The sequence below is a fragment of the Odontesthes bonariensis genome, chromosome 19 (assembly GCF_027942865.1).
Source record: "Odontesthes bonariensis isolate fOdoBon6 chromosome 19, fOdoBon6.hap1, whole genome shotgun sequence".
NCBI lineage: Eukaryota > Metazoa > Chordata > Actinopteri > Atheriniformes > Atherinopsidae > Odontesthes > Odontesthes bonariensis.
The window spans coordinates 556761-571047 of record NC_134524.1 but is presented as its reverse complement, the minus strand read 5'-3'; the positions used below and the strand labels follow the sequence as shown (position 1 = coordinate 571047).

General features: G+C 47.6%; 1 protein-coding gene across 3 annotated transcripts in view; it reads left to right on the top strand.

Annotated features, from left to right (window-relative positions):
* Positions 1 to 14287, top strand: part of dlg4b (discs, large homolog 4b (Drosophila)) — a 69334-nt gene that overhangs the window by 33192 nt on the left and 21855 nt on the right. For all 3 annotated transcript variants that reach the window (XM_075450784.1, XM_075450783.1, XM_075450785.1), the window contains one exon: positions 11590 to 11640. In XM_075450784.1, coding sequence (XP_075306899.1) covers positions 11590 to 11640 — 51 coding nt within the window. The remainder of the gene's footprint in view (positions 1 to 11589; positions 11641 to 14287) is intronic.

Sequence of the window (14287 nt, the reverse complement as noted above, 5' to 3'; positions counted from 1 at the left end):
TAAGGTGCGGGACCATAAGGTGCGGGACCATAAGGTGCGGGACCATAAGGTGCTGGACAATAAGGTGCTGGACAATAAGGTGCCGGACCATCAGGTGCTGGACCATAAGGTGCTGGACCATCAGGTGCGGGACCATCAGGTGCTGGACCATCAGCTGCCAGACCATAAGGTGCCGGACCATCAGGTGCTGGACCATAAGGTGCTGGACCATCAGGTGCGGGACCATAAGGTGCTGGACCATCAGGTGCCGGACCATCAGGTGCTGGACCATCAGGTGCCGGACCATAAGGTGCGGGACCATAAGGTGCTGGACCATAAGGTGCGGGACCATAAGGTGCGGGACCATAAGGTGCTGGACCATAAGGTGCGGGACCATCAGGTGCTGGACCATAAGGTGCGGGACCATCAGGTGCTGGACCATCAGGTGCTGAACCATCAGGTGCTGAACTGGACCATCAGGTGCGGGACCATAAGGTGCGGGACCATAAGGTGCGGGACCATAAGGTGCTGGACCATAAGGTGCGGGACCATCAGGTGCTGGACCATCAGGTGCTGAACCATCAGGTGCTGAACTGGACCATCAGGTGCGGGACCATAAGGTGCGGGACCATAAGGTGCGGGACCATAAGGTGCGGGACCATACGGTGCGGGACCATAAGGTGCGGGACCATAAGGTGCGGGACCATAAGGTGCGGGACCATTAGGTGCGGGACCATAAGGTGCTGGACCATACGGTGTGGGACCATAAGGTGCGGGACCATAAGGTGCTGGACCATAAGGTGCGGGACCATAAGGTGCGGGACCATAAGGTGCGGGACCATAAGGTGCGGGACCATAAGGTGCTGGACCATAAGGTGCGGGACCATCAGGTGCGGGACCATAAGTTGCGGGACCATTAGGTGCGGGACCATAAGGTGCCGGACCATACGGTGCCGGACCATAAGGTGCGGGACCATCAGGTGCGGGACCATAAGGTGCGGGACCATAAGGTGCTGGACCATAAGGTGCGGGACCATCAGGTGCGGGACCATAAGGTGCGGGACCATAGGGTGCGGGACCATAAGGTGCGGGACCATCAGGTGCTAGACCATAAGGTGCTGGACCATCAGGTGCTGGACCATAAGGTGCTGGACCATCAGGTGCGGGACCATCAGGTGCCGGACCATACGGTGCGGGACCATAAGGTGCGGGACCATCAGGTGCGGGACCATCAGGTGCGGGACCATAAGGTGCGGGACCATAAGGTGCGGGACCATCAGGTGCGGGACCATAAGGTGCGGGACCATAAGGTGCGGGACCATAAGGTGCGGGACCATCAGGTGCGGGACCATAAGGTGCGGGACCATAAGGTGCTGGACCATAAGGTGCGGGACCATCAGGTGCGGGACCATAAGGTGCGGGACCATAAGGTGCTGGACCATCAGGTGCGGGACCATCAGGTGCTGGACCATAAGGTGCTGGACCATCAGGTGCGGGACCATAAGGTGCTGGACCATAAGGTGCTGGACCATCAGGTGCGGGACCATAAGGTGCGGGACCATAAGGTGCGGGACCATAAGGTGCGGGACCATCAGGTGCGGGACCATAAGGTGCGGGACCATAAGGTGCGGGACCATCAGGTGCGGGACCATAAGGTGCCGGACCATACGGTGCGGGACCATAAGGTGCGGGACCATCAGGTGCGGGACCATAAGGTGCGGGACCATAAGGTGCTGGACCATAAGGTGCGGGACCATCAGGTGCGGGACCATAAGGTGCGGGACCATAAGGTGCTGGACCATAAGGTGCGGGACCATCAGGTGCGGGACCATAAGGTGCGGGACCATAAGGTGCGGGACCATCAGGTGCGGGACCATCAGGTGCTGGACCATAAGGTGCTGGACCATCAGGTGCTGGACCATCAGGTGCTGGACCATCAGGTGCGGGACCATAAGGTGCCGGACCATCAGGTGCCGGCCCATAAGGTGCTGGACCATCAGGTGCTGGACCATCAGGTGCGGGACCATCAGGTGCGGGACCATCAGGTGCTGGACCATCAGGTGCTGGACCATCAGGTGCTGGACCATCAGGTGCTGGACCATAAGGTACTGGACCATCAGGTGCTGGACCATAAGGTGCTGGACCATCAGGTGCTGGACCATCAGGTGCGGGACCATCAGGTGCTGGACCATCAGGTGCCGGACCATAAGGTGCTGGACCATCAAGTGCGGGACCATAAGGTGCGGGACCATCAGGTGCCGGACCATAAGGTGCTGGACCATCAAGTGCGGGACCATAAGGTGCGGGACCATAAGGTGCTGGACCATAAGGTGCGGGACCATCAGGTGCGGGACCATAAGGTGCGGGACCATAAGGTGCTGGACCATCAGGTGCGGGACCATCAGGTGCTGGACCATAAGGTGCTGGACCATCAGGTGCGGGACCATAAGGTGCTGGACCATAAGGTGCTGGACCATCAGGTGCGGGACCATAAGGTGCGGGACCATAAGGTGCGGGACCATAAGGTGCGGGACCATCAGGTGCGGGACCATAAGGTGCGGGACCATAAGGTGCGGGACCATCAGGTGCGGGACCATAAGGTGCCGGACCATACGGTGCGGGACCATAAGGTGCGGGACCATCAGGTGCGGGACCATAAGGTGCGGGACCATAAGGTGCTGGACCATAAGGTGCGGGACCATCAGGTGCGGGACCATAAGGTGCGGGACCATAAGGTGCTGGACCATAAGGTGCGGGACCATCAGGTGCGGGACCATAAGGTGCGGGACCATAAGGTGCGGGACCATCAGGTGCGGGACCATCAGGTGCTGGACCATAAGGTGCTGGACCATCAGGTGCTGGACCATCAGGTGCTGGACCATCAGGTGCGGGACCATAAGGTGCCGGACCATCAGGTGCTGGCCCATAAGGTGCTGGACCATCAGGTGCTGGACCATCAGGTGCGGGACCATCAGGTGCGGGACCATCAGGTGCTGGACCATCAGGTGCTGGACCATCAGGTGCTGGACCATCAGGTACTGGACCATCAGGTGCTGGACCATAAGGTGCTGGACCATCAGGTGCTGGACCATCAGGTGCGGGACCATCAGGTGCGGGACCATCAGGTGCGGGACCATCAGGTGCTGGACCATCAGGTGCTGGACCATCAGGTGCGGGCCCATCAGGTGCTGGACCATCAGGTGCCGGACCATAAGGTGCTGGACCATCAAGTGCGGGACCATAAGGTGCGGGACCATAAGGTGCTGGACCATAAGGTGCGGGACCATCAGGTGCGGGACCATAAGGTGCGGGACCATTAGGTGCGGGACCATAAGGTGCCGGACCATCAGGTGCGGGACCATAAGGTGCGGGACCATTAGGTGCCGGACCATAAGGTGCTGGACCATCAGGTGCTGGACAATAAGGTGCTTGACCATAAGGTGCGGGACCATAAGGTGCTGGACCATCAGGTGCCGGACCATCAGGTGCCGGACCATAAGGTGCGGGACCATTAGGTGCCGGACCATAAGGTGCTGGACCATCAGGTGCTGGACAATAAGGTGCTGGACCATAAGGTGCGGGACCATAAGGTGCGGGACCATAAGGTGCGGGACCATAAGGTGCGGGACCATAAGGTGCCGGACCATCAGGTGCCGGACCATAAGGTGCGGGACCATTAGGTGCCGGACCATAAGGTGCTGGACCATCAGGTGCTGGACAATAAGGTGCTGGACCATAAGGTGCGGGACCATAAGGTGCGGGACCATAAGGTGCGGGACCATAAGGTGCTGGACCATCAGGTGCCGGACCATAAGGTGCTGGACCATCAGGTGCCGGACCATTGGCTAGATAACAATCAGACTGAGTTATTAAGTGCATGTAGACACCTTAATCTGACTAAGAATTGGATCGGATCAGATTATTGGCTAAATCACAATCAGACTGAGTTATTAAGTGCATGTAGACACCTTAATCTGACTAAGAATTGGATCGGATCGGATTCAGACCCCGAGATAACTGGGTTGAAAGTCACTCTAAACCTGCTTGTAGACGCTGAAGCACGTGGTGAATCAGACTTTGCGTTCTGCGCATGCTCCAGATGTTTTCCCGGGGTCGTGACCCGGAAGTCAAAGGAGACGAAATTCCTGTTGTTGTCGCCGTCAGAAAGAAACAAACAACGCGATGGAGAACGCTCCGTTGGGCATCGAGTTTGTGCAACAAGCAGCTCATCACAGACCAAATGTAGAGGGACGTAGCTTCATCTGGCTCTGCGTTCTCCATCTTTCTCCAACGCCTGAGTTTGTTGTTGTTGGTGGTGGTGAAGAGGTCAACAGGAAGTGGCTCTATTAGCAACAGCTGGAATGGGTACAGCTAGGGATGGGAATTGATAAGATGTTTACGATTCCAATTCCATTTTCGATTCTGCTTAACTATTCGGTTCTTTGTCGGTTCCCTTATCGATTCTCATTTGGAGAAAAAGGACAACAAACCGGTCGATTAGCATCAACTTTGTTTAGTTTAGAAGTAACACGAGTCGTGACCTCACAAACCCAACAACGGTGAGGTCCACATTGGTCTATCCTGGCCTGGGTAATTTAACTCTTCCTGCTCTGGTGAAAGGAGAAGCTGGAGGTAGAGGTGAACTGGGGGTAGTACCACCAGCCTCTGGCTCTGAGCCAGTCAGGCTCTGTCTCTCATGATTTCATCTAAATGTAATGCCTGAGAAGGCATTCATTTAACCTTAACCGTTACTAACAGCAGCTTTTACAATCAGGCAAATGGCGCTAACATGATAGGCAGTGTTTGTTAGTTAGTTACCTGCAGTGTTAGCCGAGGACATGCTAACGTTGCTAACGTTGCTGGGTTCAGATTCACCAACGTTAATCATTCATTCATAGTTACTGCATGTTGGTAGTATTTCCTCCCTTTGGTGAAATATTCACTTTGCAAGTTGCCCTGTTGTCGTCTTTTTTAGGGATGTGTAACCAAACTTTCGAGCGTTTGTACCGCTTGGGCGCCATGTTTACTGTTGGCTGCTGGCTGCGCTGGACTCGCCACGCAACGTTGCGTGGTGACGTCATTCGCGCCCACTGGAATCGATAAGGGAATCGTTTGCAAAAAGCGCCAAACGATTCCAAGGAATTGAAACACTGGGAACCGGTTCTCAACAAGAACCGGTTTTCGATTCCCATCCCTAGGTACAGCGCCACCTATCATACCGGGGTATGACACGCTTTGTGCCTCTGATCCCATTCATTCACCGCCATATATCCAAGGAGAATTACCCTCGCTCAGCTCATTCTTATTGTGATTTAGCCAATAATCTGATCCTTTCAGAGCCATGTGACCCCACTGAGTGATGCATTTCAGCGGATTGGTCCGGAGGGATAAAAGAAAAACGCTAAAATGGCGTTGAGTGTGACTTTACCTTTGTCCTCATTCAGGGACGTGTGAACGGGCCCCGCCCACCTCAGCTGACTCTGTTCAGGCTCTGCTCTGTTTGGCACCGCTTGGATTATGGTAATTCAGCCGTAAATGTGCGCAGAGGCGTTCTGTTTGCTGGCCGTCTCTGAGCAGGAAGGTCCAGCAGAACCTGTCCTGGTCGGGCTGATGGAGACGCATCAGTGTTCACACTAAGTGAGAGCTGACCCACGGCCCGGCTGTGGTTCTGATGGATGTGGAGCGGATGTTCTGACCTCTGTGAGCAGCAGAAACCGAGCTGTCAGGGGAAATGAGGTGTAGCTTAATTAATTCCCAGTGAGCAGGAACACACTCCCCCTCTGCTGCCTGTTATATAACCCAGCTGGAGCTCTGCAGCGCAGGGAGGCAGGGGGTTCTGATCAGGCCCGCTGGGACGGGGGGGTTCTGATCAGGCCCGCCGGGATGGGGGGGTTCTGATCAGGCCCGCCGGGACGAGGGGATTCTGATCAGGCCCGCCGGGACGGGGGGGTTCTGATCAGGCCCGCTGGGACGAGGGGGTTCTGATCAGGCCCGCCGGGACGGGGGGGTTCTGGGGGGGTTCTGATGAGGCCCGCTGGGACGGGGGGGTTCTGATCAGGCCCGCCGGGACGGGGGGGTTCTGATCAGGCCCGCCGGGACGGGGGGGTTCTGGGGGGGTTCTGATGAGGCCCGCTGGGACGAGGGGGTTCTGGGGGGGTTCTGATGAGGCCCGCTGGGACGGGGGGGTTCTGGGGGGGTTCTGATGAGGCCCGCTGGGACGGGGGGGTTCTGATCAGGCCCGCCGGGACGGGGGGGTTCTGATCAGGCCCGCCGGGACGGGGGGGTTCTGGGGGGGTTCTGATGAGGCCCGCTGGGACGGGGGGGTTCTGATCAGGCCCGCCGGGACGGGGGGGTTCTGATCAGGCCCGCCGGGACGGGGGGGTTCTGGGGGGGTTCTGATGAGGCCCGCTGGGACGAGGGGATTCTGATCAGGCCCGCTGGGACGGGGGGGTTCTGATCAGGCCCGCCGGGACGGGGGGGTTCTGGGGGGGTTCTGATGAGGCCCGCTGGGACGGGGGGGTTCTGATCAGGCCCGCCGGGACGGGGGGGTTCTGATCAGGCCCGCCGGGACGGGGGGGTTCTGGGGGGGTTCTGATGAGGCCCGCTGGGACGGGGGGGTTCTGATCAGGCCCGCCGGGACGGGGGGGTTCTGGGGGGGTTCTGATGAGGCCCGCTGGGACGAGGGGGTTCTGATCAGGCCCGCTGGGACGGGGGGGTTCTGATCAGGCCCGCCGGGACGGGGGGGTTCTGGGGGGGTTCTGATGAGGCCCGCTGGGACGAGGGGATTCTGATCAGGCCCGCCGGGACGGGGGGGTTCTGATCAGGCCCGCCGGGACGGGGGGGTTCTGATCAGGCCCGCTGGGACGGGGGGGTTCTGATCAGGCCCACTAGGACAAGGGGGTTCTGATGAGGCCCGCTGGGATGGGGGGGTTCTGGGGGGTTCTGATGAGGCCCGCTGGGACGGGGGGGTTCTGATCAGGCCCGCTGGGACGGGGGGGTTCTGATCAGGCCCGCCGGGACAGGGGGGGTTCTGATCAGGCCCACTAGGACAAGGGGGTTCTGATGAGGCCCGCTGGGATGGGGGGGTTCTGGGGGGTTCTGATGAGGCCCGCTGGGACGAGGGGGTTCTGATCAGGCCCGCTGACTGAAACACAAACAGGCAGGTCCACCTTTGTAAACGGACCCTGTTGGTTCTGATCACTGGAAGAAGAACTCAGTTCTGGGTCTGATTTTACATATTTAATGTCTGCAGGAAGCGACCCGGACTTTTAAATTCATGAGCCTGAATTATTGAATGAATCCGTGAGCAGCGTCAGAACCACCGGGTCGGGTCTGGATGCTCTCTGAGCCTTCATTAGTTGCTTCAATCAGGTTCCCCCGGCGCGGCCCAACGGCGGCCCAACGGCGGCCCAACGGCGGCCCAACGGCGGCCCAACGGCGGCCCAGCGGCGGCCCAGCGGCGGCCCAGCGGCGGCCCAGCGGCGGCCCAGCGGCGGCCCAACGGCGGCCCAGCGGCGGCCCAACGGCGGCCCAACGGCGGCCCAGCGGCGGCCCAACGGCGGCCCAACGGCGGCCCAACGGCGGCCCAACGGCGGCTTCTTCTAATTCTTCTTCTTCTTCTATTCAAACGTGATGCAGACATAAAGGAAACTTCCCACTGAAACAGAGCTGGAAACAGTGGCTGTGTTCCAAACCGCATACTTCTCCTACTTCTCCTACTAACTTTCTGAGTTAGTATGCGAGTTTGAGTAAGCAGAAGTTCCCGGATGCATACTAGATCCTCCTAAATGTTGGGTATGCATCATGAGGTTACTACTCATACTCAAACTACAAAAGATGCAACGTAACGTGACGTCGCCGATCGTCATTTCCTGTCAAAACGGCAGTTTCAAGCTAGCTACAACGAGGGTAGGTTCACTTCCTGTTTTCAAAACAAAAGCACCAATTGTATGGTAATGGCTTTCCCTATGATAAAAGGCAACGGGTATTTTATTTTGTGAAAATAACAGGAAGTGCGTTAGCTCACTGCGGCTAGCTTTAGTAGCGCCGAATTCGTGGGAACAAAATTGTAAACAGCCGGTATTTTGTCAGGTTTTCAACACGTTGGGGATCTAAACGACTACTTTCTCACCTGAAAATGTTTCAAATGTTGCTAAAGTTTACAGAGTTTAGAGCTTAAGAGAAATCAGCTTCAGGCCGGCTGATTTGGGCTCGGGGACCTTCCCGCAGCTGTTTGATGGGGGTGTTGTTCATAAATCCAGACTCAGGATGATGAAGGGACCTCTGCCAGCTGTACCTGTGAGTGAAAACACCTTCTGCTGTATCTGGTACCTCAGATCAGGCGTTGATCCTCCAGGACTGAGGACCTGCAGAATAAACCCAGAACCGGTCTTTGTTGGACAGCTTTTCAGACGCTCATATGTTTCATTCTAATGATAAAAGGACATTATTGACATTATTTCTGTGTGAATCACACGTGATGCTGAATAACTTGTTATATCGACGCCACTGAAGCACGAGTTATAGATTTGGTTAACAAAGACATTTAGAACAAGCATCAAACCTCATAAACGCCTTTATTGCTGCATCTTCTCTGATTTAAAAATGTCTGACGGATAAACTCTTAAAGCTGACATTTCCCACACATCAGGGAACCTGGCTGCAGGTTGAGTTTACATTATTCATGCTGCTTTTACCCAAACTGCAGATTCAGTTCACTCTGATGTCAGCAGGAAGAGCAGAACCTGTTTAAAGGACCGAGACCGGCAGAACCGGTCCACCAGTCCAGAGTCAGTGCGAGTCAGAGCCGTGTGGTTCTGGACCGTCTGTAGGGATGTCACCATGTTAAAAAGCAACCTGATTTAGTTCTCCAGGCTGCTTGAACGACATCCCAAAGCTCTTCTTTCATCCTTCAATCAATGATTTTGATCATTGCTTTATCATGATATAAATCATTGATTTATCATTGATATAAATCATTGATTTATCATTGATTTATCATTGATATAAATCATTGATTTATCATGATATAAATCATTGATTTATCATTGATATAAATCATTGATTTATCATTGATTTATCATTGATATAAATCATTGATTTATCATGGATATAAATCATTGATTTATCATGGATATAAATCATTGATTTATCATTGATTTATCATTGATATAAATCGTTGATATAAATCGTTGATATAAATCATTGATTTATCATTGATTTATCATTGATTTATCATTGATATAAATCATTGATTTATCATTGATTTATCATTGATATAAATCATTGATTTATCATTGATTTATCATGATATAAATAATTGATTTATCATTGATTTATCATTGATTTATCATTAATTTATCATTGATATAAATCATTGATTTATCATTGATTTATCATTAATTTATCATTGATTTATCATTGATTTATCGTTGATATAAATCATTGATTTATCATTGATTTATCATTGATTTATCATGATATAAATCATTGATTTATCATTGATTTATCATTGATTTATCATGGATATAAATCATTGATTTATCATTGATTTATCGTTGATATAAATCATTGATTTATCATTGATTTATCATGGATATAAATAATTGATTTATCATTGATTTATCATTGATATAAATCATTGATTTATCATGGATATAAATCATTGATTTATTATTGATATAAATCATTGATTTATCATGGATATAAATCATTGATTTATCATTGATTTATCATTGATATAAATCATTGATTTATCATGGATATAAATCATTGATTTATTATTGATATAAATCATTGATTTATCATGATATAAATCATTGATTTATCATTGATTTATCATTGATTTATCATTGATATAAATCATTGAATTATCATGGATTTATCATTGATTTATCATGGATATAAATCATTGATTTATCATTGATTTATCATTGATTTATCATGGATATAAATCATTGATTTATCATTGATTTATCGTTGATATAAATCATTGATTTATCATTGATTTATCATTGATTTATCGTTGATATAAATCATTGATTTATCATGGATATAAATCATTGATTTATCGTTGATTTATCATTGATTTATCATGGATATAAATCATTGATTTATCATTGATTTATCATTGATATAAATCATTGATTTATCATGGATATAAATCATTGATTTATCATTGATTTATCATTGATTTATCATGGATATAAATCATTGATTTATCATTGATTTATCGTTGATATAAATCATTGATTTATCATTGATTTATCATTGATTTATCATTGATATAAATCATTGATTTATCATGGATGTAAATCATTGATTTATCGTTGATTTATCATTGATTTATCATGGATATAAATCATTGATTTATCATTGATTTATCATTGATATAAATCATTGATTTATCATGGATATAAATCATTGATTTATCATTGATTTATCATTGATTTATCATGGATATAAATCATTGATTTATCATTGATTTATCGTTGATATAAATCATTGATTTATCATTGATTTATCATTGATTTATCGTTGATATAAATCATTGATTTATCATGGATATAAATCATTGATTTATCATTGATTTATCATTGATATAAATCATTGATTTATCATGGATATAAATCATTGATTTATTATTGATATAAATCATTGATTTATCATGATATAAATCATTGATTTATCATTGATTTATCATTGATTTATCATTGATATAAATCATTGATTTATCATGGATTTATCATTGATTTATCATGGATATAAATCATTGATTTATCATTGATTTATCATTGATTTATCATGGATATAAATCATTGATTTATCATTGATTTATCGTTGATATAAATCATTGATTTATCATTGATTTATCATTGATTTATCATTGATATAAATCATTGATTTATCATGGATATAAATCATTGATTTATCGTTGATTTATCATTGATTTATCATGGATATAAATCATTGATTTATCATTGATTTATCATTGATATAAATCATTGATTTATCATGGATATAAATCATTGATTTATCATTGATTTATCATGGATATAAATCATTGATTTATCATTGATTTATCGTTGATATAAATCATTGATTTATCATTGATTTATCATTGATTTATCATTGATATAAATCATTGATTTATCATGGATATAAATCATTGATATAAATCATTGATTTATCATTGATTTATCGTTGATATAAATCATTGATTTATCATTGATTTATCATGGATATAAATGGTTGATCTGCTGGGTAATCAGTGGTCTGGAGTTTATTTAAACCCTCTGAATGAATGACCTGCAGCTGGAAACTGTGATGAACGTGTGAAGCTTTAATTTAACGGCTGAACGTCTCTGGAGACTTTCACAGATTCTGACCCCCCCAACAGGAAGTGACGTAATGACCACGTCCTGTAGTGTTGAGGACCGTGTGCCGGAGATGGCATGACACAGAGAGGTGGTCACCATGGCTACGGTTACAGTTGCCCTGGTAACCGGCCCCCTGAGGGCTCAACAGCTGTTACCATGGAGTTGCCGTGGCGACGGGCAGAGAGATGCTGGAATGTGATTTTAACCCGTGTGACTGTTTGTGTGGTTCCAGATGAACGGATCAGAGGGAGAGCTGGAGTACGAAGAGATCACGCTGGAGAGGGTGAGGACGCACCGACACTCACGCGCACACGGCACGCGCACACGGCACGCACACACGGGCCCGCAGCGTCCACAAATAGCTCCTCGCCATTCTGCTTTTAGAACCTGTCACTCTGCATCTGAAAGCCGTCTCCACCCCCCCTGCAGAACAAACCCCACTCGGCTGACATCAGCGGGTTATTTATAACCGGCTGCCGGCTCCTTTCAGAAATCAAACCGTCCTCAGATCCGCTCCGACTTTCAGTTTCCTCCCCGCTCACTCCGGAGGAACCTCAGATGGACGGAGCAGAGAAGCATGTCAGACTTCTGAGAGGAGGCTGAGTCACTGCTCAGACAGCTGACTCTGCAGCCCGTCTGTTCATCACCATGTTGGCTCCATCTGGAGGAGGGCCGCAGCCTCCTCAGACAGCCGATGGCTTCGCTTTGTTTCACACTTTGAACCTTTACTCGCCAGCTTCCTGCTCGTGCGTTCTGGGTCTCAGAGGGTTAAATCAAATCAAATCAGATCAAATCAAATTTATTTATACAGCACATTTCATGTCTAAAACAGTTCAAAGTGCTCCACATAAAATAAAAGCATTGCAGCAGGGAGTGGAAGAAGCATTAAAAATGCATAAAAGAACATAAAGAGAAACAAATAAAATCATTTAAATGAATAAAAAAATATAAAGAGAAAGAAATTAAATAATTTAAATGATTAAAAGAATATAAATAAAAACAAATAAAATGATTAAAATGATTAAAAAAATATAAAGAGAAACAAATAAAATAATTTAAATGATTAAAAGAAAATAAAGAGAAACAAATAAAATAATTTAAATGATTAAAAAAATAAAGAGAAACAAATAAAAATAATTAAAATGAGCAACAGTCCAGATAAATTAAAAGATAGCGTGCAGATTTCATGCATAGACGCATGAGAACAGAAATGTTTTTAACCTGGATTTAAAAATGTCTCCATTTGGTGAGCCCCACTGGGGGGCAGATCTGAGCTGAGTGATCTCTGACTGAAAGCAGAACATCATCCTTTCAAACATTCGCTGCTGTGCATGTTTAGATCTCAGCACAGGTGGAGATAGTTTCAGCCCCAAAACATCGAGTCTCTCCTCAGATGTTCCCCAGCCCCCTGCTGGTCACCGGCTGAACTGCACTCACAGGTGAATGTGGGGTCTGCTAACCCTAACCCCCAGGACATAGCTCCATGTTAGCCTAACCAACCCAGGATCCACATATGACCATTAAAACACAGCAGACTCTAATCTGTGAAGGTGATTATTCACTAAATTAAAGTTTTTTAACCAGGAGTTACGCATCTGTGAGCTGTAACATAATCTAAACTCATCTCACAGTAAAGAACTGAAATGTTCTGCATGTGCAGAGGAAGACAGATGGATGTCTCTGTAGCCAGTTCATTCCTACGCTCACAGGACTTGTTACAGATGGATGGTAAACACACAGCAGGACTCTGGTTTAATAAACACTCATGAAGAAAACACATTCGGTCAGCTGTCATGTGGTGTGTGAGCTTCTTCATCAGCAGGTGGTGTGGAATGAGCCTGCCATGCTGCACAGAACGAGCAGACTCTGTGTGCAGTTAGCCGACCGAATGAGCTGTGAATGACGATGATGTCATCCCAGTAGAGCGTGTAGAACGCTTCCTATAGGCCGCCCGATAGCCCCGGATAACACCAACACGGCAGCTCTGAGCTAACAGCTAACAGCTCTGAGCTAACAGCTAACAGCTCTGAGCTAACAGCTAACAGCTCTGAGCTAACAGCTAACAGCTCTGAGCTAACAGTGCAACAGCTCTGAGCTAACAGTGCAACAGCTCTGAGCTAACAGCTAACAGCTCTGAGCTAACAGCTAACAGCTCTGAGCTAACAGCTAACAGCTCTGAGCTAACAGCTAACAGCTCTGAGCTAACAGCTAACAGCTCTGAGCTAACAGCTAACAGCTCTGAGCTAACAGTGCAACAGCACGCGTTCATTCATTGGTCTTAAAGTGTTGGTGGAATAAAGACAGATAAATCCTTATTCAGAGGCTGTACCCGTTCTCTCTGTTATATGGATATTTACAGATCTCCAGATATCTCCCGAAGGATGCCGACTTTCACCAAACTGTTATCGGGCAGTAGATGAAGGTGTTCTATGCCAGAAATAAGGTTTAACCCTCCTGCTGAGTTAAATTAAAGTGAGCCACCACCATGTTTAGCTGTATAAAAAATACCTTAAACTATCTTTTTCCAACTTGAAATGTTCTGACTTTTCCTAAAGGGACCCCATCATTAGAAGAAGTCAGACTTTATTTTTGTTTATGTTTCCATGTGGGCTGTACACCACTAGGGCACAAAGATTGTCTTATGGGTCATTTCTGACCCGTGAATTATAAAAACATTTAAACAGCATTTTAACTGTTTTTTTAAACTGTTTTTTTTAAATTGCTTTTTAACTATTTTTTTCCTTTTTTTTAAACTGTTTTTTTTTTCCTTTTTTTTAGCTGGTTTTTTTTTAACTGTTTTTTTAACTGTTTTTTAAACTGTTTTTTTAAACTGTTTTTAGCTGTTTTTTAAACTGTTTTTTAAACTTTTTTAAACTGTTTTTTTAGCTGTTTTTAACACTTTTTTTTAACTGTTTTTTAACTATTTTTTA